This window comes from Puma concolor, chromosome A2 (genome assembly GCF_028749965.1).
Source record: "Puma concolor isolate L17-30 chromosome A2, mPumCon1.1.hap2, whole genome shotgun sequence".
Taxonomy (NCBI): domain Eukaryota; kingdom Metazoa; phylum Chordata; class Mammalia; order Carnivora; family Felidae; genus Puma; species Puma concolor.
In genome coordinates this window covers 78,194,529-78,219,528 of record NC_141668.1, presented here as the reverse complement: position 1 = coordinate 78,219,528, position 25,000 = coordinate 78,194,529, and the positions used below count along the sequence as shown (strand labels likewise).

Sequence of the window (25,000 nt, the reverse complement as noted above, 5' to 3'; positions counted from 1 at the left end):
TTTGAAATGCTAATGAGTCAAAACCAGAATTAAACAAACCTGGAATGTATTTTTAAAATGACATTTAATGAGTACAAATTTACAAAAGCAGTCATCCCTTAACATGGGGCAGACATACAAAAACAAAATGTTTATGAGCTCAATAAAAATTTTCCTAGAATACAGTGAAGTTTAGTCTAACTTTTTTATGTAAAACGGTCTGGACCTGTTAAAAGGAATATAGTTTGCTACTTTCGTCTGCTCCAAACTCATTCTTTCCAACCCTAGGTGAACTGGAGGAGTCAGCTGTGTTAGGATGGCCAAGTTGGTTTGATGGTTGGGGAAAAGGGATGTTGATAGGGATGAAAGGAGGAAATTGGCTTCTCTGGTCCACCGGTGGGGCTGGGGACCCTTGTAGTTGAAGCTGAGGGTCAGGCCTAGCAACGCACTGTTACCCCAAAACCACTGGATGTGTTCTTTAACTTCTGGCTTCATGGATGGCTTTTATTAACTACATAGGTAGAACATTTTTACTAGGTTATAAAAGTAGAGTTTTACTCTAGGCAGCTTCCCCCCCCCCCCCAAGTTGTATCATTTTCTTTTTTTAGTGATGAACTATGATCAAGTAAAAACATACCAAAAAGCATGATTAACCCCAGAGGTTTTCTTTATATCAGTATAAAGTATTTATACTGGATAGTATTTAATTTTGAAGCAACCATTCTCTAGACAAAGAGCAGGCTCCAACCCTAGAACACTCAGTTGTTTTGCACAAAACAGAGTAGATTAGTAATGACATTTTCTCTGTCTTTCCCACTGATGCTCTAGGGTCAGTGCCACACACCTCAGCTCTGCTCACAGTTTTCCAGGTTTTTTGTAACCTTGCTTGAGTGAATCAAAGATAAATTAATGGAGCATGCATTCTGTGTGCCTTCTCAGGGAACACAAACTGATATAAAAAACAAAATCTGGGGCTCTTGGGTGGCTTAGTTAGTTAAGTGTCTGACTTCAGCTCAGGTCATGATCTAGTGGTTTGTGGGTTCCAGCCCTGCACTGTGCTCTGTGCTGACAGCTCAGAGCCTGGAGCCTGCTTAGGATTCTGTCTCTGTCTCTCTCTCTGCCCTATCCTACTCATGCTCTGTCTGTCTCTCTCTCAAAAATAAATAAGCATTAAAAAAGTTCTTTAATTTCATGATCCCAATTCTTGGCAAGTATTCCAAGGAAATAATTTAAAGTATGGAAAAAAGTTATAAGTGCTAAGGTATTCTGAAATGTTATTTGTTTTAGTAAAAAACAGATATAACCTACGTGTTTAATTAGCGCATTGGTTAAATAAGTGCCCATTTGATGTAATATTAATGCAGCCATTAATAATATACATATACCATGTGAGTAAGAGAACAAAACCACTGATATATTAAGTGAAAAAGGGAGGATGTGAAGTTGAATATACAGTATAGATAAAACTATTTTCAAAAAGTTTCATAGAAAAATCTCCTGGATGGTGGGTGATATTTTAATATATTTTAATCATTTTGCATCATGTAGAATATATGATAATAAAAGTTAAAACAGAAAGAATGGAGTAGGCAGAAAAATGTCAAACCCAAAGCCTTTGGGTTATTTCATTTTGTGGGAAGTGGGTGCCTAAGGCCCCTTGCAGCTTCATGCATGAGCCAGGAAGGCTAATCCTGTGGAAAGTCATCTTGGAAATGGTATTATCAGCACAGGAAAAATAGAGCAAACCATCTGCATTACAACAAAGATTTGAGAAAGAACCAAGTCTTATATTTCAGCTACTGTTCATGCCTCCCTACCCTAAGATTGTACATAATTCTCTCTCATCTATGCATTTGTCAAAATTATACTTTCATTATTCATTTAACGTCACTGCTTAAAATTATATAAGCCTTGATAATTAGAGAAGACACTTTTTTTATACTAGAAATTCATTTCATAGATGATTAGTATTGACCAATATTTGGAATATAGTATTCACAAAGCATACCACAATATCTAAATCATACATACCTAGTATAGTGCAGCTTTACAAAATTTATGTAGCTTGCTGTCTAAAATTCTGGTTTATGTGAACTTTTCGTGCAAGGGTTTTATCAACCCTTCCTTGCTTGTTGTACACTGAGAAAATCCAAGTGGATATCTCTCAATTGTAACTCAATCTTCCCTGTACTTATTCCTTGTAAAGGAAGGATCTTACGACAACAGTAATAGACTTGCATATATCCAACCCATGGTTACTTCCAATCAATTGTGAAATTATTTGTTGTGTTATACAATGGTTCTCCACAGTACACATCCATGTTGGCAAAAGCAAAATCAAAGAGCACATTTAACTACAGAATTCACTATGGCAATATTTTTGACCACCTTCACTTGCAAAGAACAATAAGAAAAATTCTCATTCCTTTCACTTCATTGGTCCTCCTTTTCAGACATACCTCAGAAAGCCTTTATCAGTGGCCACCATCTTACTGTTTTCTTTTTCATTCTACTCAGCCCCTTGACCCAGAGAAGGAAGTTGCTGTACTTCCCCTGGATTTTGCAAGACATTAGGTCATGCACGTTGCCCATGACAAAACAACTTTTTAGTGTGAAACCACAAAGATAACCATGACCTCAGCCCTGCTGCCTCTGGGAAAAAGAGAGGCAGGGACCTACACAGATTCATCACTAACCTGAGATTTACTGGTGTTCTATTCCTATCTGTCAAGTTCTTAAAGTCAGGCAACAGCTCCTTCTCTGTTAACAAACTTCAGGTCATGGTGGGAGAAAAATGGCTTCTTAACTGTTCCCATTACGTAGTCTTCTCTAAATATACACTACTACAGTTCAGAGTCCAGGTGGACTGAACTTTGCTTTAAATATCTTTCTCCATTCAATGTCGGTTTCGCATTCCTCTCCCAACCCTGGCGGATCCGTGTAAGGGTCTTGTCTATACATGGCAGGACGAGGACGAACTTGATCACCAGCACGATGCAGGGAATGATGAGTGCTATCACGTAGGCTGAAGGAAGGTACCATATGAGACTCGAAGGACTGAGGAATCTCTTGCCACCATACACCATGGTGTGGGCTGTGCATAAGATCAGGGTCAAATAACCCAGTTTGGACTGGATAAGCAAGAAAAGAATATGTACATTAACACTATATTTATATTTTAAAATGAAACACTCTAAGCCAATGCAGGATATTTATTACCAACCACAAACCTTTGACGTCTGTAATATTTAGAACACTCTGCTAAGTACTGGAGAAAACATTAACCCTCCTTCAGGTTGATAAATATTTCATTTAAAAAATATTGTGCTTATAAATGATATGGTGGTTTCATCCTTTTTTAAAAAAATTTTATTCTTGAAGTATAGTTGGCATACAATGTCATATTAGTTTCAGGTGTACAACGTATTGATTTGACAATTCCATATGTTTTGTACTGCTCACCATGACAAGTGTAGGACCAGCTGTTACCATACTATTTTATTACAATATTATTGACTATATTCCCTGTACTTTTCATTCCTGGGATGGGCGAAATAGGTGAAGGGATTAAGTGGTGGTTTCATCTTAACCTGGCTAGATGGGAAAGTTTTCCAGAAGTAAACTTTTTTGAGTTAGAATAAGTAATATACTGTGGCTTCTTCCCCAGTGGTGAAACTCTTTCCTTGATCAACTTTTCTGGAGGCCAGAGATGCTAAGACAGTATGTCCTTAAGAAGCACCACATTAGTTTATGTTACAGACTAAAAGCAGATGCTAGCTAATTTCTATTGCAGTAAAGAACAATTAGCAAACTTTACTTTTGTTTGTTTGTTTTGGCCTAAATTCTAAAGCTCAATGTTTATTTCTGTCTTAATAGCCTTGACTAAAGGTGTTAACATGAGAAAATGTTGACTGCATTTGTTCTCTGGGAGAAACTGCAAGACTTTCAGAAATTCAAATAGTTTTATAAAATTCAAATCCAATTCCAGTTACTAATGGTCTTTTCTATTACACTGATTCACAATGAGCATGCATCAGAATAATTTGGAAGGCTTGTTAAAACACATTGCTGGGCCACACCTCTAGAGTTTCTGATCCATTTGGTCTGCGTGGAGCCTGGGGACTTGTGTCTCTAATAAGATCCCAGGTGATGCTGAGGTTCTAGGTAGCACACTTTGAGGACTACTGGTCTATAAGAATAGTAACTAACTGCTTTTAGTGAGGTGTCTGGTGGTTGGTATGTGGGCAAAACCAATTCTCCCTTGTATAGACCCCCACTGAGTCTGGTATGACAGTCTAACAAACCTTGCTTTGGTGGTTTTAAAGTTGAGTTTAATATATGCCTTTTTTGTATCAATATGTCCTTATTAGAAGGCAGATATCAGAAGTAGAAATTTTGTCTTTGGGTTTCTCTTCACCTTGTGCCTAGCATATCCCTACACACAAAGTTTAATAGTTATTGGGTGCTCTTTACTCTATACTCACACCTATGGCTCTAGGAGTAGTCAGCAGTCTTGGCATGTGATGCCCAGCTAGGAAATGAAACTATTATGCAATGCCTTTTGGTACCAGAGTTTAGCATTTTTGGACTTGAACGTGTTTCACTTGCTATTTTTGTGACACTGCAGTGGAAGTGAAGGAGCATAATGAAAATCTGTACATCGTATGAGAGAAAAATGAAAATATTTGTAAAGCCAGACTTATTTTGCAATATAAAGTAGATTATATCTTGAAGTCATTACCTGGACAAATCGGAACTCTCTCCAGTTGACCGTGTTGCTAACAGATGGCAAGGAAGTGATTCCCAAGAGTACAAACAGGAAAAATCCAAGGATTCCCAAAGCTACGTATGAATCACTAAGCCAGGCAGTAGAGGTGCTAAATGGATCTTCTCTCTTTGCCGTTGCCTAAGAAAAATTATTATCAATTTTTAAAAATTACATTTTTTTTTTACAAACTGCCCAGACTTTTAAGGGGAGTGAAAAATACCTCTGCATACTATATTTGCTCAGGACAAATTGTATGTGTTTCTTAATAATCACTTGAAAATAACTATAGAGAAATATGTACTTGGAAATGATATTTCTTGGTAGAAAAAGTAATTGGTTCTGCTGGGACTTTATTATATAGTTGACACTAGGAATTGTGTAGAAGGTTTTAATTGACCCTATAAATTCTAAAACAAAGTAAACATTTACTTAAACCTTCTTTACCATGTGGCTTCTTGTTCCTCAAGCAAAACTTGATGTTCTCAAATGATTATATCTGGATTCTGTTCATCTGCTTTATATGCTGATTATTCACACACACAACGTTTGGGTTCTTTCATGTTTATTATGTCATAATATAGCATCAAGTCTGCCCATACCACAGACTGAGAAAATCCAGGCCCTTTAAATGGAACTGTTACCTAAGAATATCCTATGTATTTGAGAAATAATGTAGAGAAATCCACAGAAGTACCATCAATGAGTTATTGACTAAGAAACTTTGAGACTTCAGTAAGATTGATCAAAACCAATTACTTCCAAACTAGAACGGATGGATAACACTTCCTCTGGGATTGCTTTATGACTCTCTGAGCTGATTCTCTCTGAATTGTTCACTATGCAGAAAATAGTATTTGACATTTGCTCAAAATTTTGTAATTTTCTAGTTTTTGAGGATGGCTTTCTGCAAGTCAAACATTAGTGGAGGTATAAGCACCCTTTTGTGAATTTGTTTACCTTCCTGTGACAGAGGTTTGAACAGTCCCCTTACTTTTATAAGATGGTTGGTTTTGACTTCCAAGAGGAAGTAGCATGCACAACAAGAGAAGCTTGAAAACTCATTGGTTTACATTTCTTGACTGCTCTCCTTCCCTAAGGAATTCAAATAAGTGTTATTAGGTTTCCTGAGCCTCCAAATCTGCCAGTTTGCCGGTATCCCAGTGAATCCTGCAAGTACACATCTGCACCCAAGCGAACCTGAGAATCTAACTTTCATTCTCACTAGTTTTATGAGATCTCAACCAAATTCATTAAAAAAAAAAACAAAAACAAAACCCTAAAACCCAAACTCAGAAAAACCCCAAACCAAACCAAAACAAAGAAAACCCCAAACAGGAACTATAGTCTACATTAAAAAAAAAAAAAATAAAGATGGTTTGGGGAACCTGGGTGGCTCAGTCGGTTAACTGTCTGACTCTTGATTTCAGCTCAGGTCATGTTCTCATGGTTCGTGAGTTCCTGCCCTGTGTCAGGTCCTGTGTTGACAGTGCAGAGCCTGCTTGGGATTCTCTGTCTCACTCTCTCTCTGCTCCTGCCCCCTCTCTCAAAATAAATAAATAAACATTAAAGAAAAAAAAAGATAGTTAGAAGAGTGATTTTCTATAATTGTGAAGTGGAATATGATGTAGCAAGATTTCCCTTTGCTTTAAGGAACTGGAGAATACAAATGAGTAGAGATTTACCTGGGTAATGGTTCTGTTTTTCATTGTCCATCGTACATAATATCGAATAGGAATCACTAGTGTGTAGAGGACGTGAAGGGAGGCAAATCCCAGTGCCACCAAGCCAAGCTGCTTTCTGCAAAGCATCCAATGGTCAAGCCAGTCCGGGAATCGGCGGTATTTTGTACCTCGGTACAGTTGCAGAATGGCAGCAATAACGCCCGGGAGGTAAACCAAGGCAAGCAGTGTAAGTGCTGCTATTGGGAAGACACGATTTGGAATGGAAATAGCCATGCGAAATGTGCTGTCTTTCCCGCCATTAACATAGGGGTAGATTACATCTCTTATAACACAGTAGAAAAAGAAGAAGACACACAGAAAGGCAGACAAATAGAAGGGGAACTTCCACATTGGAAACAGTTGCAGGGGGTAGTTTTCAATTTCTTTGGCTGCCATGAGAGATCCTTGATCCAGTGGAGTAAGTCCAAGAGTACGAACAATATCCATTACTCTTTGCTTGGCTTTGCTGTCATTTCCACAGACGAACACCTGGGTTAAGAATAATTTATTTTGTACTTAATCTTTCTTTAATAATTACTTTGAAAGTCTATGTAAGCACTGTGCAGAGCAAGGACGTGTAGTAGTGAACTGCTTTTCAAACAAGGATATAGAAGCAACATGTTTTCAACTTGCACATGCGTGCTGGATAGTTAAGTACCAGGGTTGAAATTGAGAGTGGTTTAGTATATCACACTGACACAATAGGACTTGGTTCTCCCAGGGTGGTGGTTTGATTTTTCTTCTGTATTTGTGGGTACTATATCACTTTGGGATTACTTTTAATCTCAGTGAATCAATGGAATCAGTTTCATACAGTGTGATGGGAATGGAAAGGATATCCATCAACAATTTAACTGTGTTACTTTTTAGTATTTATAGGAGGCCTCTGGAGACTGACACCATTGGCTTCAACCAAACTCAAAGCTGAGGGTGCTGACAGTGGGAAATAAATCACAACAATTGACTACTTGATTAAGCCCAAGAAAATTATCCATGGCACATATTAGCAAACTGAAATGTTTAGTGGGTATTTTGTTTTGTAATTATATTTTGGCATCTTTGAGGAAAGTGGACATTCCAAACATTTACTTTTTTAAAGATTGAGTATAAAGTAATCATTTAATATTACCTGCCGATTTGCATCCAGTGCTCCAGACTGGAGAGCCCAGGCTGAGATGGTGTTAAATGCTTTTACTACGTGAGCACCTGGCACCAGCTGAGCAAGGTACTCGGCATTAGATTCTGGATACTGATTGATCTTGAGGTTATTGCTGATGTCGACCAATGTTTTCCCTTTGAGCACCTCAGTTAGTTCTGTGAGAAAACCATAATGCTCTCTGTGGACTGCTATGATTATGATGTCTGATTTCCGGGCCGCTTCTGAGTAGCTCAAGACCTCTGCACCGTTGGGCAGCAGACTGGACTTCTGGGGGTTTCTACTTCCAAAGACAATAGAATAACCACACTGGAGCATTTTAAGTGCCAGTGATCTTCCAAAATCTCCAGTTCCAAAAATACATACAGTCTCTTGCTTTTCTGAAGAATTCATAGTAAAAGGAAATGCATCTGTAGAAGTTTTTTCCATAACTGAAATATAATAACAGAAATAGTCAACAAAATATGAATGCTCAACCTGGAAAAGTTAATGAGAATCATATCCAGGAAACAGTGATCATCTGGGTTGCTCTCATCTTCTCATGAATTATCTCAAGCGTAATTCCCACATAATTTGGAAAGAGTAAAAATTTTCATGTATATGCTCACATGTGTCTCATTTAACAAAGTCATTAGTGAAAAACTTCTGTTGGATAAAGAGATGTAGTGAAGAACCAAGACACTTATTGGTGGATGCTTTAAACCATGGACCTGTGTTACAATGATAACTGCATTTACCTAACACTTAACAGTTCCTAGAGTTCTCAGAGCAAAATCTAGCAAAGGATGCACTAGTAAGGAAATTGTAGACCAATTTACTTATGTTTTATGATACAAAAATCCTAAATAAAACATTAGCAAATGGAATCCAGTAGCTTGGTAAGAGAAAGTGTGCATTGATCAAATGGGGATTATTCTAGGAATAAATATAAAGATCAGTTCTTTAAATTCAATATTAGGAACTCTACTAATATAACTTAATATATTAGAAGATTTAAGGAGAAAAATACAGTCAAATTTATGTATGCTAAGTGGACATATGTTAAAATTTGACATTTATTTTTGATTCATAGTCAAAAAGGAACAGAGAGATATTTCTTTTACAAAATATCTCCCTCAACCTAAAATCAATTAGTATTATACTTAAACAGAATTACAAAAAAAAAAAAAAATGACCAGAAATACTCCCAATAAAGTCATAAGCCAGAGAAACCTATCTGCTTTGGCCACTTTAGTTATTATTGTTTGGAAATTCTAGCTAACACAACTAGACCAGAGTAAAAGATTTGAGATATAGAAAGTCAAAAGGAGTTGTGGATGATCAAACTGTATTTTGGGAACCTTGAGAAAGTCAACTGAAAAAGTACTGTAATAAAATCAATCCAGCATCTTGTTCAGGAAGCCAATTAATATCAATATTTTTCATTTATTAAAAAATAAGTTCAAGATTTAATAGAAGAAAGGGTCCTATTTACAGTTGCAACAAAATAGAGAAAATATTTAGGAATAAACTTAAGATAACAAGACAGGTACAAGAACTAGATGAAGAAAAATTAAACACTTAAATTATCTGTCTTTATCTATCTATCTATCTATCTATCTATCTATCTATCTATCTAGAACCATAATAGAACTAGATGGAAACATTGAGGTTTCTTTTATAACTTTAGAGGGGAAAGGCTCTTTTCCTATAAATTCCTGAAACCATCAAAGAAAAAGGGAATAAATGTGATTACATAAAAATAAATAATACCCGCAAAGCAGAAACCACTATAAACAAAGTAAGAAGATCAACAAACTGGAAAAAATATTTTTAACTCCTACAAATAAAAAAAAAATAATTGCTGGAAAGCCTGGGTGGCTCAATTAGTTAAGCATCCAACTTTGGCTCAGGTCATGATATCATGAGGTCATGAGTTCGAGTCCCACATCGGGCTCTGTGCAGACAGCTCGGAGCCTGGAACATGCTTCAGAGTCTGTGTGTGTGTGTGTCTCTCTCTCTGCTCCTCCCCTGCTTATGCTCTCTGTCTCTCAAAAATAAATAAATATTTTTTTAAAAATTGTCCTTTAGAAAATTGGGCAAAGGATATAAGTTGACTGTTTATCCTAAGGTGATATGAAAGACTTTTTAATGTAGTGAAACAAAAAAATCTTAATCTTACCCAAAATAAAAGAAATGCAAGTTGAAACTAAAGTTGGATACTGTTGTAAACCATGTGAGTTACTTTTTGAAAGTTTGTGAAATTTAAATTAAAAACAAATCAAAGTCCTCAAATTTCTCCAATGTAATAAAATAAATTTGGTTGTTTTATTAGAATATTTTTTTCTTTTAGTACTGAATTTTTCCCAAAATTAATTAATTATTTTTAAGAGAGAGAGAGAATCTCAAGCAGGCACCATGCTCAGCACAGAGCTCGATGTGGGGCTCAAACCCATGCCCCTGGGATTATGACCTGAGCCAAACCCAAGAGTCAGACCCTCAGCTGACTAAGCCACCCAGGCACCCCTATTATTTATTTTAAATAACATTTATTATTTAGTTTAAATTTTCAATTGACCTTTTCCTTTCTTTCTCCTTCCTTCTTTCTTCCTTTCTTTTTCTTTCTTTCCTTTCTTTCTCCTTCCTTCTTTCTTCCTCTTTCTTTCTTTCTTTCTTTCTTTCTTTCTTTCTTTCTTTCTCCTTCCTTCCTTCCTTCCTTCCTTCCTTCCTTCCTTCCTTCCTTCCTTCCTTCCTTCCTTTCTTTCTTCCTTTCTTCCTTTCTTCCTTTCTTTCTTTCTTTCTTTCTTTCTTTCTTTCTTTCTTTCTTTCTTTCTTTCTTTCTTTCTTTCAACGTATCCCCAGTGCTAACAAGAGCATTGATTATGATGGACTAGACACTTCCTGCTACAATTTGTTGAATGATATTAGAAAGGTGCATTGTAGGTGTTAGAAGTAGCTGTTTGCTCTGTGTGCCAGGCACAGTGTGGGGCACATAATGAAGAGGAAGTTGAATGATTATGATATAAGAACGGGGAAGAATAAGGGAGAAGGAGAGAAGTTGGGGAGGATGTTGTAAAGACATTGCTTCTTTAATCCAAGTGGGTTTAAAGTAACACTCAGTGAATTTGCTGTTGAATTTTAAACCAGATGTAGTCACTATTTAATTCCTACAGGGTGGCTTTCATGCTGATTGTAGAGCATATGAAGCTTGTACCTTTTTAATGGGATTTCAGAAATTTTCCCTTTCCATTTAGCCTGTGGAAAACACCTATACTCTTACCTGAGCTTATCTAAAAATGTGTACCTGTATCATAAGCAGACCAGTTAGAGCTTTGGAGGTAGTCACAAGTCATGGAAGAAAAGGACAGGACATACAAGACTCTCCTGTGCTTCCACAGGAACTCTTTGAATAACTGAATTAATCATAGCAACTGAATCATTTTTAAAACCAGCTGGTGACTGATACCCTGAACTTCTGTGACCGCATGTAGGGAAGCACCTGAAGATGATATAGGGCCTCTCAGATGGGAACGTAGCTGTGCCTTTGAAAAATTTTTAGTAGCATCTACAAATGCAAACTAGGTTAGCAATTTATATTATATTGGTTAATTGCTAATCAGTTAACACCTTGTTTTTACAACTCAACCCCTCAAACTGGTAAATGATGCCTTAGTTACTGTCAGACTGTGAGTATGTTCAAAGAAGGTCAGATAGCTATCCCCTCACTTTTCATCCAGTCTTTTATCCTAACATTATTTTCTATCTCTTATATTTGGATGAACATTTGCAAGCAAAATACAGATTTGATAAAGTTACCAGCAACTGTTAATGAGATGGATGGTATCTTTATTGACATATTCTTACTTGGATCATCTTAATCATTGCAAAGTGAGAGTGATTCCAGACTCAATTTTGGCAGTTTGGCCACTACCTTAATTTATTCTAACCTGTCATAAACTTAAAAAAAAAAAAATGAACATATCAGCTAAACAGCACTATTGTTTTGCTCCAACATTTTTTTTTTTTTTTTTTTTTTTTTTTTTTTTTTAGTGAAGCTTAAACATAGGGTTTGAACTCATGATCATGAGATTAAGACCCTGAGATCAGGGCAGCTGGGTGGCTCAGTTGGTTAAGCATCCGCCTCTTGATTTCGGCTCAAGTCACGATCTCATTGTTTCGTGAGTTTGAGCCCCACGTCAGGCACTGAGCTGACAGCACGGAGCCTGCTTGGGATTCTCTGTCTCCCTTTCTCTCTGTTCCTCCCCTGCTCGCACTTTCTCCTCTCAAAAATAAATACATAAATAAACATTAAAAAAAAAAAAAGACCCTGAGATCAAGACCTGAGATGAGATCAAGAGTCAGACACTTAACCAACTAAGCTACCCAAATGCCTCTTTCTTTGCTCCAATTTTTACTACCACTCTCAGCTTAGGTAAGTTACTTAAACTCTTGGTGTCTCTGTTTCATCATCTTTAAAATGAGAGATTGATAGTACCTACTTTGGAGACAGTGTGAGGATTCGATGAACTAGTGTATCTTAATATAGTTCTTGACATATAGAAAATGCTCAATAACTTATCTAATATTAATAGGTTATTCAAATAATTTAGTAATTTTCTAATTAACCAATCTATTAGTTACCTAATTAATGAAACCTTTATATAAATTCTATAAAGTAAGGGTTAATTATGCTTCTATAACGGATTATTGGAAATATATACAATTTATCTGGAATAGCATTCAATAATTCTTAAGAAGTTTCTGCTTTCCTCACTTATTTCTTAAAAATCCTGTGTGAAATGGCTTTAGGGCATATGAATTTATCAAAACATAGATATATAAACAGTTCAAGTGTGAATTTCTCTCATTTGTAATTCTTTCATATTTTATTTTAATATTTTCCTCTTAAAGTGCAGCTTAACAATCTAGTGTAACACACTTGGGTTGTTACACCAAACATTAAAATTATTTTCACTCTTGGGACACCTGGATCGCTCAGTTGGTTAAGCGTCCGATTCTTGATTTTGGCTCAGGTCACGAGTTCGAAATCCACACTGGGCTCTGCACTGACCCTGCAGAGCCTGCTTGGGACTCTCTCTCTCTCTCTCTCTCTCTCTCTCTCTGCCCCTCCCCTGCTCGTGCTCTGTCTCTCTGAAAATAACCTTAAAAAAATATTTTTAGTCTTAAACCTTCAGAGATATTACTGGGCAAATTGGAGGTACAAAGATGGTAAGGAGGTATTAAAATATCACTGATTGATTTAGAAAGAAATAGGGCAATTAGTTACTCCTTATCAAGTTATAGAAGATATAAGGTTGGTAATTTGGTGGCCACATCTTGAGCTCCTCTTCAAATCTTCCTGGTTCTACTTTTAGTTATTGGGCAGTAATGGAGCTCTGCTGAACTTCCACTGCCTATCAGAGGCTCGCTTTGGGGACCCACTTTGGGGACCCTCTTCATTCTTGTCCTGAGGTTTCTCTGATACCTGTACCTGCTTAGCATTCAGACACATATGACCCATGGGGCCACCATAGCCCAATGGAGGACGTGGCCCCCTGGATAAATGCTGACCCTTTCATCTTCTGGCATGCAGTTCTGACACGTTTTATAAGGCTCCTCAGAAAGCCACAGCAGAATACAGCACCACTCCTCCTTAGCAGTGGCCAAATTAAGGCTCTCTCCTGCCATCTTTCTCACGTTCCTAGTTTATGCCCCTTGCTCTTCACTCCGCTCCTTGGAATCACTTCCCTAGTAAATTCTGCATGCATACCTTTGTCACAGCCTCTGCTTGCCAATCAATCCAGGATAATACAACAGTTTGGTTATTGTTTGTTTTCATGGAAAAAGCAAAAAAGATCAGGTCTCAGGTTACCATAACTGGGATGATGAAAAAACATGTGAAAAATAAAGTTATTAATTCTTTGGAAGAATTTAATTCTGAACTCTTGGAAAAAATTCCAATGACAGGAGTTCATAAAAAGGAGATGTAGGCATAATTGAAACCACAAGGGAGATCAAGTTGAGGGTTCGTTTTAGAGAAGGTATTATATAAAAAAGGAAGTTACGCCCATTTCTTACCATTTGTAACTCAAAATAGCTCCCGTGTGTAAACGTGGGTTTCTGGAGCTAGTAAGATTTCTTATGCCACTTAAAAAGTTTCCTAATCCTATTTTACTTTTAGATGTAGGATGGAAGGAACAAAGAAAATAAGAAATGTGTTACACAGGAAGCAGAGGTATTAAGGGAAAGTAGAGTTAAGATAGTTAAGGGGTGCCTGGGTGGCGCAGTCGGTTAAGCGTCCGACTTCAGCCAGGTCACGATCTCGCGGTCCGTGAGTTCGAGCCCCGCGTCGGGCTCTGGGCTGATGGCTCAGAGCCTGGAGCCTGTTTCCGATTCTGTGTCTCCCTCTCTCTCTCTCCCCCTCCCCCGTTCATGCTCTGTCTCTCTCTGTCCCAAAAATAAATAAAACGTTGAAAAAAGAAAAAAAAAAATTAAAAAAAAAAAAAAAGATAGTTAAAACATAACATAGTGATTTCTTTTTCCTTCTGCTCTTTACACACTTCAGTTCTGTCACAGGAAACACAAGAATACCCCCTGGATTGGAAAATCATTCAGAGGCTCCTTGAGATGAAGGCCAAGACAGGTAAAGTGACCCCACTGGGCGTTCATATAGATTAAGAGATTGGTAACCAACAGCACAGATGCAAAGGTGGCGAAGATGACTTGGAAGGGCCATGGTAGCAGCCACCAGAGAAGCTTGTGTGCCTGCGCATGGGTGCACTCATGTGCATGCGTGTAAGGCACGGAGTGGGACTAGGTGTGGGTCATGTAGAGTGTTGCCCGTCATCTCCCTCTGTCTGCAGATCCCAGCCCAGGCATGGGGAACCTGAGACAGCCTTCCTCTGGGAAATTCCAACTAGTTTTCACTTGAGGAAATTAGGGCTTGTCTGGTTTGTGTGTTTTATTTCTATCACCTCCTAGAGGTCAGAGATGAGAGAGGGCCCGGCCACTTCCAATTTAAGAGCATTCTAGCTTTTAAAAAACATGGAAATGTCTCAACAAGATAACAAAAATTGCATGTTTTAAATGTTTATGCCAAACAAATCAATGCTATTAACAAAAGAATATTTTTGTTGAAATACCTATAGATTCACAGGAAGTTGTAAAGATAGTAAGAGAGGTTCCTGGGGATCCTTCATTTCCTCCAGGGGTTACATTTTCCATAACTGTAGTACAATATCAAAACTGGGAAACTGATATTGGTAGAATGTGTGTGTACAGTTCTCTGTCATTTTATCCCATAGGTAAGTTCATGTATCCACTGGCGCCATTAGGATACAGAACTGTTCTAGCTCTACTCCCCTCTCTGCTCTCTTAACCCCTGGAAATCATCAGTCTGTTCTCTAATTCTATCATTTTGTCATTTTAGAATGAAATATAAATGAAATCACATAGAATGTAACTTTTTCATGCTGGCATCCCACCCCCCCCCCTTCCCCGTCACATAATGCCCTTGAGATCCATCCAAGTTGGTGCATGTATCAGTTTGTTCCTTTTTATGGCTGACTACTGGTCCATTGTATGGACTTCTTCATTTGCTTATTTGCTACTATATGTCCTGTTTTGGAAAAGTCATCTTGTTGGCCATTTTTTAAATGGATTTTTGTTTTTTTTAACTGTTGAGTTTTTATATATTCTAGATATGAGTCCTTGGTCAGATAGGTGGTCTTCAAATATTTCCTCCCACTCTGTAGCTTGTTTTTTTATTCTGATGGGTCATTCGCAGAGCAGAGGTTTTTAATTTTGATTAAATTTAATATATTGCCTTTTCCTTTTGTGGATTGTACTTTTCATGTCATGTCTGGGAATTCTTCACCTAGCTCTTGGTCTTGAATATTTTCTCCTCAAAGCTTGGTAGTTTTATATTTTACATATAAATCCATTATCCATTTTGAGTTAATCTTTGTACAAAGTCTGAGGTTTAAATCATTTTTTTTGCCTATGAATATATAATTACTTCCCTATCAGTTTTTAAAAGACTATCCTTCTTTCATTGAATTGCTTTTGTACCTTTGTCAAAAATCGGTTGCCTGCACATGCGTGGCTCTATTTCTGGGTTTTCTATTCTGTTCCATTGATCTATGTTTCTACACTCTGCCAATTCTATGAAGTTTTGATGACTTAAAATTAGGTAGACTCATTCTTCCCACTTCATTTTTTTTTTAATTTTCAGAACTGTTTTAGATATTCTAGTTCCTTTGCCTTTCAATATAAGTTTTTGTAATATCTTATCCATAGCTATAAAAAATTGTATATTTTAAATGCTTATACTTAACAAATCAATGATTTTTGACATTTTCTGAAAATAAAACATAATCTATTTGTTTTGTTTAGGAGATAATCACGGGCTGTATTACAATATTAATTCATATTAAAGTATAATAGCAGTGTGCAGTTATCTGATAAGTAGATACAAATCTAACCTTGTAAAATAGACTTCTTTTTATCCTAAGCAGTATATTTCTGTATATGCATAGACCTCATTTGGAGAACACATCAAAATAAAATTTTGAAGTCCTTTGTGTATCAGCAGCCAGAGGCAAATTGACCTTTCTCCCCTCTCTGTGCCCTGGAATAGATCCTGTTCTGCATTCCTTTTAGTAAGAAGAACAGGGATCAACAACCCAAAGCATGCCCATTCTAAAAGGTGGGCACTTTGTCGCCTTGCTTTTGGAAAATGGGCCATTTGTTTCCCCTAATGTTTTCACAGAATGAAGAGGAAAATATTTAAATACTTATGAATATAAGACCATTTTAAAAATGGGAAGAGGAAAGAAAATCTTCCCCTCTCTCTCAGGTGCAGAGAGCCCTGAAAGGAAAAATTAGCCTTCATGAATCCTCTTACATCTTCTATTCTGATAAATCTATAGAAAATACAAATTAAGGTAAATTCTTTGATATAAAGATACAATCTTATATTAGCACACAATAGTAGAAGGCTTACTTGTTTTTTTAGTTTACCCAGTTTTACATATTTATACAAACTAAAAATGCAAAAAAAAATGTTTCACTGAAAAAGGTTTGGAGGTAATCATGAAAAGGACTATAAAGACAAAGCTCTATCATCATCACAACACACAATTTTGGGTAATAGAAATAGTGTGCTGGGAACCATGATAAAACCATAAGTAGGCAAAGAAGGACCCATTTATTGAATTTGGTTTGGACAGGAATGCAGGGAGAGGGGCCATGGTGGTGGTATAGACAAACAGATGTCTTCCTGGCACTCTTTCCAGAGTTTTGTTCAACCATCAAGGTGAATTCTTAGAATCACTAAGGTTTATAAAATGCAAACACCCATACAAAGGAACCACTAGAAAGTAGTGGTTCTCAACCTTGGTATACATTAGGATCACATAGAGAACTTTTGTAACATACTGATGATCAAACTCTTGGAGAGTCTCAGTCAACTGGTCTAGGGTAGAGTCTGGGCATTTTCTTTTTCAAAAACAGCTCCCCTAGATGATTCTACTTGAGCCAAGAATGCAAACCATTACCTGTTAGCTTTCAGTTAATGGTCTGCTACAGTGGTTCTCTTCCTGGTCATACATTAAAATCAGCTAGGTAGCTATTAAATGCTAGGGCACCACCCCCTGAGATTCTGAATCAATTGGTCTGAGATAGAGCCCAGACATCTGTATTAACAAACAACAACACAAAAACCCAACCCAAACAAGCAATCAATTCTAAGGAGAACCACGGCTGAAAACCACTGCAAATGAAAAAAAGATAAGTCTATCTTTTTTGGAGAGAGATGATAGGGAAGGGAAAGGCAGAGAGAAAGTAGGGTGTTGATGAGGTTATAAGGGTTTGCAGGAACATTTCACCTGCTTTTCAACTTTCCCACCACATACTCATTGGCTGAGTCTGAGAGCCTAGAATTCCTATTTTTATGAAAACCAGAGGCAGGAATGAGTGTGCAGGACCCACAAAGAGGAAACTCGAGGGAGTCAGACTCAGGGTTTGGTATTAGACAGCCAGATAGGGTTTTGGTTTGTTCCTATCTCAAGGAAACCTTGACAGGATGTTCTCCATGAGCCACAAAGTTTGTTGGGTCAATTCCCCTCAAAGATCTACTACAGTGCTCCTGAATTTGAATAGTAACTCTCAAATGGTGCCATACACTATCTCGTTTATCATTTGGACAACACCATTATTAAAGATATTCTCCACCTTTCCCACTTAATAATTCAGCTTTGAATTCTGAAATAATTGTTCAATCCAAGATTTTGAATTCTTTTGGCAGGTAGTATCCCCAATGGACACATACACTGCCCCTGGTGTTGTAGCACACAAACCCAGGGATCTTGCTTGGCCCCTTCCAAAGAGTTAGAATACAAATAACATTTTTAAACTCTGTAAGATGTGACACGATTTTTCATTTTAATTTGATGCCTGTAAACAGGGACTTTTTTTTAAGTCCCTCCTTCTGTTTTATTATTCCTTCTGAATTTCAACCTGAATGCCCTACATGACTTGACAACATATTTGTAATGAGCTGAAGCCCATCAATCAAGTATCTCCTTTCATCACAAGGCAGAGGGGCAGCAGGGACTTGTGCAATGGTGCCAGTCTTCTTGTGATTAGAGCATTTGTTTTAATATATCCCAGGGACAAATGGAAAGCAAAACATACTTAAAAAAAATTTAAAACCTTCCACTAACACATGAACTCCTCCAATTTTTTCACTGAGCTCTTTCTGTATTTAGTGAAATCAAAGTTCTTCAGAGAAAGCAAGCATATTCACATTTAAGCATGTATTATTTTACTGACAGGTATATATTATTGTAGCAAAATCAGAAGACCTTGGCTTAAAAAGACTTCTGATTGCAGTTTATGAAAAATGTAACATGTCTATAATCAATGGATTTTTCTAATTAATTGTTTTTTTTTGACATTCAGTCTTCAGTTGCACATGTTATTTGAAAATAAAATAGTGCATTTCTTATTTTAGCCTTGTAGTTAGAAGTACTTCTGTTAGTAATAGCCACAGACAAAAAGATATCTAGCATTTAATGCATTTAATCCAATTAAAAACCACTGTAGGTTGGTTGCTGAAAAACTGATAAATTATTTCAATTGTTTTGTGAGAAAATATTATTTATCTCATAGCAACCAAGTTTACTGATGATTAGCTTTTACGCTGGCCAACAGAATAATGCAAAAGGAAACAGGAGTCTTAACCTGTACAGTTTGATCAAGTCACAAGAACATAACTATATAACCTTCACGTTAATGTTCTATAGGGATTTGCTAATAATGAGAACCAGCTATGGCCTGTGCTGCAGCTATAATGATTCTGTTAGTAACATCTCACTGCCACCCAATGAATTACAAAGACAGCAAGGAAATGCAGACCTCTAGTATCTATTTTAATTGTACTTTAAAAGAAAAAATTATTTATTTTTAACTTAAGTTCTCCATGAAATTCTCGTTCAACCAAAAACCTTACTAATACATGTTTTCACATTTGGATCTCAGCCACATCTGTCAAGATTCCCTGGCCAAGAATTTTATCATGTAGGTTCATTAGCCACTGACTAGGTTGGTTAATTTATTTGATTAAAGCCTGGGGCTCATGACAACAAGGTCAGGAATTTAGTCACGTCTGAGTTAATTTGCCTTGACCTCTATTTACCTTCTAAATGCTGGACAACTTCTTACAAATCTGTAGTTTACCACACATTCAGCATCAGGACAGAACTGGACTTGCCACCATCAGAAAAATAACTCTATCTTGCTGATTAGGTGGCATTTGGCTTGTACACGCTACATGAGCATTTGCTTACTGGATAATTTGGTGATCGCGACAACCCACTTAATAGTTAGTGTCAATTAGTGGGGTTTGCTTTTTCTAGGACTACTGTGGTCAGGGATATTTGGCAAGTGATTTGATCATTTCAATTCCGAATGAACTTTGTTTAAGTAAATTCCCTATGAATGGTCATTTATCTTCGCATTGAGGCCACGAGGAATTATCTAAGTATTGATAACTGCCAACTTAGTTTGGGGGTAGAGGAGTGTTGCTGTGGATCTGATCCCACTCCTAAGTCCCTGCTGATGAAACTCAATTCTGCTTAGGGGCGTCTGGATGGCTCAGTCGGTTAAGCGTCTAACTTCAGCTCAGGTCACGATCTCGCGGTCTGTGAGTTCGAGCCCCGTGTCGGGCTCTGGGCTGATGGCTCAGAGCCTGGAGCCTGCTTCTGATTCTGTGTCTCCTTCTCTCTCTGCCCCTCCCCTGTTCATGCTCTGTCTCTCTCTGTCTCAAAAATAAACATTAAAAAAAAAATAAAAATAAAAAAAACTCAATTCTGCTTCATATTGTCTATCTTCTTACCATTTAAAAAATAATTCTCCTGGGGGCAGGGGAGATTCACACATTCTTAGGAATATAGTTTCCTTCATCTTTTGGGTACCATTTTCATCTCTTTCTAAGCTAGCTCTCAGAGGCAAGGACTCCGCTGTGGCCAGAGTGCCTCTAATGTTTGCCAGGACTGATCAGCTTGAGCTTTGGGGCCAGGTCTGGCCTTGTAGCTGCTCCCTGTCTTACCCCAGGGGACAAAGTGCTTTTGAAACTGCTCCCCTTCCTCCCTGTGTTATACTCTGATATACAAACTTGAGAGCAGTGCTAGTTGATAAATATTCTTCAATGAGACAGCTCCTTCTTTTAAATTCCTCGGTTTTCAATGTCAGCTCTTTTCAGTGGTATGTATGGCTAGAGGCTGGCTTGCCAGGTAAGAGCTTGACATTAGGCACAGTGGGAATCTTCATGCCATGGAAATCAGCAAATGTGATAAATCAGGACTTTTTTTTTTTTCTTCTTCTCAGAGAGCCATTTACCAGCACCCCATTGGCTCTTTCCCTACCTTTCCCACACCTCCCCCCCCCCCCATTCCCAAGAATTGCATGTGACCGTGGAAATGGGAAAGTAATTCCTGCTTTCCTGGGGGAGATACAGACAGGAGCCTCTTTGTGTACTGCTATCCCCAAACACGTATCTTTCCATTTTTCAGATATGCTTCAAGAATGCGCAATTTGGGATCTTAGTCTAGGTAAACCAGAGGCAATTGATACGCTTTCATTATCAACTGAATCAAAACATTTGCCAAGCTGCTAACTGCTTTCTCCTCAACATCCTCCCCTTTCCGATACCACCCAAGTCAGGGCAATTGAATAGGATGAAGAAATCATTTTAGTACTTAGGTAATGGAGAAGAAATAACTGGAAGTATGATAAATTTTTTTTTGTATAAGAATGATTTGATATAACTTAATTCTTGTGAACTGTTCACTAGGCTTTGTATCTTATACCATGCTTTCAAGTATTAAAGAAGGCTAACATGTTTTACTTAAGTTAAACTAATTAAAACCTTTAAAAATTCAATATTCCAATTTTCCTGGCCTCAGTTAAATGCCTTAATCCTATTAGATCACTCTTTAAAATGAATTACACTTTAAAGTATTATAGTTACACATTTTTTAAATGAAACCCAGTATAGCAACATAATAGGGTTACTAAAATTAACGTTAATGAGAAGAACCACCAAGGTTCCTGCAATTTCTTCCTCCTTTAAAAAAATACTTACAATAATTCCTACTATTTATTTTATATTGACTGTACAGTACAAAGCAATCTCATGCTTCTCCCCAAATGGCAAATGTTTGAAATCTGGACACTTTGACCTTAAGTGGTACAGTGCATGGGGCATCTGTGCTCAGAACCTACTACATCCATAAGGGTTCTTATCTTCCAAAAATAAAAATCAGTGTTATCAACATGTTGGTAGGCTTTCATGTTTGCAACAGACTTTTTGAACAGACTCTCTGTGCCAGGCACTGTGCTGTACTCCCTCTTGGGGAGGACGTAGACACATCCTCAAACTGCTATAATATAGTGTGTAAGGACCCAAGTAAGGGATTGTGCAAAGTGGGTCCCAGGTTAAAGAATGGGCACAAGTTAATCTGGGAAACAGGACAAGGAAGTTTACTAAAGTCTGCGCAAAATTGCCTCAGCCACTATTTAACTTGGGCTCAAAGCTGTTTCCACACCCTGTGAAAAGAGCAGGTGCAGATGAAACATGCATAATCAGTGTGGACCATTAATTGCCCCCTCATATTCTCATGTTCCTCAGCTTTGGTGCCGTCACCACTGAAGACCTCACTGGAGTCCCCTGCTCTATTGTTAATGCCATTCCCCACCCCCACCCCCCAAGTGTTTGGAACTGAGGCAAAAGAGACTACCTAGTTTGGGTTCTAATAACCCTCTAGGAGGTGTACTATGTAGTTATATTGTTACCTCTTAGGTTTCTTTTTATTCAGAATTATAGGTCCTAACTTTTCAAAATTACCCTTCGCACACACTTTTTTCCTTTTAAGATGAAAATTGAACTTTGCTTCAGCCTGACATTAGAACTGCTCATACAATCTACATTTAAAAGAAACATATTTCTCTCAAAATAACTTTTCAGAAATATGTGACTGTCAAAGTACAATGTGGTAAGATCTCTCTCACATGGTTTAATAAACTCTTCTAGAACATTGTGGAGAAGGATTTGGATTAGGATGTCAATGTCCTGCCTAGTTAGAATGGAAATAGTTCTTCTAGTAGAAGAGTGTATTCTTTTTGTAGTGGTATATTTCGGAAAGATGATCTCCATAAAGTACAAGCATCCTTTCTTCTCTTTTCCTTAATGGTTTTGGAAAAACAAACTGTTTATGTATATAGGCCAAGTATGTTTTCTCATCATACATTGTTTTAAGCATTAATTATCCTTTAGTTATTCATCACCTTTGTTCCTTCCAGGACTGATTTCTTCTCAACAAAAGAACAAGTGTTAATTCAAATCATTTTGAAAAGTCATTCAAAATGTCTCAAGTAGGCTTAACACATCATGCAGAACTGCTCAGAAAGTCTTCATAATTGACTAATGACCCATTCTCTTTGGGCTTACAAAGAACAGAAACAAACAGGTGACTTCAGAGCTCTTGTCTTTGTAAATCTTATTTCTGTTATTTATGGCATAAATGTAACTTCAAAAAAATGCTCCCACCCAGAAAACCACATTATTCGTAGCCCGTGTAGAATCTTACAGTAAGAATTATAGGTAGATGTGGGTACAGAGACTTAGCAAATGGCCTCCTTCTCAGAGGACAACTCAGGGGAAACTACCAAAAAGGTACCCTAGCAAGTCTTCAAGTTTGAAGGGTGATTATGTACATCTATTTGCCAGTAGCTTTTTAGCCTTCTTAAGATTTTAAAAGGAAATGATTTTTAAATAGCAGTTGACGACAGATCTAAGTGACTTATAAAAAGAACCAGATGGTGAGGATCACGAAACACTGGACTGTGTTTCCAAGGGTGACCACAGAATCAGCTACTTGGAAGATTTTAAAAGGAGAATCTATGTCCTTTTAATAAGGGCATTAACAATGGTGGAATGATGTAGGGGTGGTCCTTCAGGAGATCGTGAAATGCAGAGTGCCCAGGGTTTCTTCAATTTTGAAATTCTACGACAAATGAATCTATTTTTCTTAAAACTGTTCAGAACAAGGCTCAAGGCCCAGGGTTTTCAACTTATTAACAGGCTTATAAACTTTTATTTGGTTACTTCTAACAACAGTTAGTAAGCTGAAGCAAGACAGAAGTCTGGAAATTGTTTTCGAGTTAGGGGTCAGGTCTTGTACACATCGGTTTCTGAACATGAAGTTGCTCTGTGAACTTCTGCAGAGCCATAAATGTTGCCAATGGAGAAAGTGCTCTGACCCAATTTCTCTATACACATGTACCATTTACTTTACAACCCCAAAGCCTGATAAATAGGTTTTCTGGGTTGGCAATGTTTGCCACGCAGGTAGAATGCATGCAGGCGGAATTTCATTCTGTGCTAAATCACAGCATTCTGAAAAACTCGGGGCCTTGCAAAAGGCCATATCTCAAAAAAGTTACTGCTTCAAATAAATGTGCCATTTCATAAAATTACACCTACTGAATCAGAAAAAATGTTCTTTCATGTGAGTGACATTTATATGACTGCCATTTATAGGGAATAGGACATTCTCACAGAGCAAGGCTGAAGAATGGTTTTGAAAGCTGAGAGTATTCTCTGAATGATAAATGTGTTAGAAGTCTAAGATACTTGTGTGGGAAGAGACACTCCAAAACTGAGTAGTTTCCCTACAACACTGAAACTTGCATTAGTATGAAGAAAGTAATTCCTTGGTTATACTTACTGCATTAATGAGATTTTCTATATATTTCAAACCAGCAAGCATCTTTAGTCATTGATTTTCACCTTGGTAAAGTGTTGGACCCTGTCGATCATCTGGTCCAAGAACCTTTTATTTTACATATGTGGAAAATGAGGCTGAGGTGGTGAGCTTCTAGTTAGAACTAGGAATAGAATTCTCCAACCTCCCTCCCCTATTCTCCATCCAGCTCCCCTTCATGACACCAGTCATCTTTTTAAAAAGTTCCTAAATTTCCATCCAGGGAGGGAGGGGAACTACCTTCTAGCTGCCTCTGGACGAACTGGGAAACAGAGATTTATTTATTCTTCACAATAAATTACTTTTTCCAACAGTATTTCTCTGGAAAAGCAATCGCTAAATTACAAAAGAGGGAGTTTAAATCGAGATCAAGGACGGAAGTGGTTGCAGATCTCGGCACACATTTCAGCTCTTGGTGAAGATCTGAGACTGAGGAGATTGCCAAAGCCACATTCTTCCAGGCGCCCTTCCTGGTGAGCGCCACAAAACCGCTCTCATCCAGAAGTTAAGATAGAGGAATATAAACCCTAAGTCTTCGGGTTTCTCTGCACCCTGGGGTAGAGATGGGCGATAAAACTCCAGGAAAATAGATGCTTGCTGAATTGCTTAACTCATCGCGGGACACCCTTGGATGGCCCGTCTTGGAGAGGGGCGCGGGGGTAGGGGGGGGCGCGGCGCGGAGTTTGCCAGCACCTTCTTCCAGGTGCTTTCGGGCTGGAGAGTGGGGTCCTGGAAGTAGGGGCTCGAGGTGGGCTGAAGCAGATAAGGGAGGGGAGCCGCGCGGCGAAAAGTACGAAGCAGTAGCGGGCTACAGGGACCCACCTGCTAGGAAGTGCTTTTGAGGCGAGGCGGCCACGGTCAGGCGCAGCTGCAGCAGGGAGCGCCGGGGGTCAGCTCACAGCTCCGGGCTGCGGGTGGCGCCTCTCGCTCGTATAAGAGGCCAGAGAGAGGAGGGAGGGCCCGCTAGATTTCGCAAGATAAGCGGTGAAGAAAGCGTTTCCAGGAAGCGTTCAAACTGGGAATCCCGGGCAACTGGAAGAACCAGAACTTCCTGTGCTGCCACTGTGGCCGT

General features: G+C 38.0%; 2 protein-coding genes across 7 annotated transcripts in view; one reads left to right on the top strand and one right to left on the bottom strand.

Moving 5' to 3' along the window:
- LOC147583279 (uncharacterized) overlaps positions 1-25,000 on the top strand; it is a 401,534-nt gene that overhangs the window by 44,470 nt on the left and 332,064 nt on the right. For 5 of the 6 annotated variants that reach the window (XR_015248034.1, XR_015248031.1, XR_015248030.1 and 2 more), the window contains one exon: positions 14,169-14,246. The exons of the other annotated variant lie outside the window; for it this stretch is intronic. The gene's annotated coding sequence lies outside the window, so the exon portion shown is untranslated. The remainder of the gene's footprint in view (positions 1-14,168; positions 14,247-25,000) is intronic. 6 annotated transcript variants of the gene reach the window in all.
- On the bottom strand, positions 46-24,997 carry STEAP4 (STEAP4 metalloreductase). The gene is made up of 5 exons (XM_025929991.2): positions 24,751-24,997; positions 7,598-8,055; positions 6,430-6,957; positions 4,721-4,885; positions 46-3,110 (listed from the first exon to the last, which is right to left on the bottom strand). Exons 2-5 carry the CDS (start codon positions 8,051-8,053, stop codon positions 2,823-2,825), a joined length of 1,437 nt encoding a protein of 478 aa, XP_025785776.1. The 5' UTR covers positions 8,054-8,055; positions 24,751-24,997; the 3' UTR covers positions 46-2,822.

What these genes read in the sequence shown, in the direction of transcription:
- STEAP4 (XM_025929991.2), bottom strand. Translation starts at nt 8,053, where the DNA reads ATGGAAAAAACTTCTACAGATGCATTTCCTTTTACTATGAATTCTTCA. An exon ending in AAAACAGAACCATTACCCAG is followed by an intron (nt 4,886 to 6,429) that starts GTAAATCTCTAC and finishes AATTTTTCTTAG; the next exon opens with GCAACGGCAAAGAGAGAAGA. An exon ending in GAGAGTTCCGATTTGTCCAG is followed by an intron (nt 3,111 to 4,720) that starts GTAATGACTTCA and finishes TTGCTTATCCAG; the next exon opens with TCCAAACTGGGTTATTTGAC.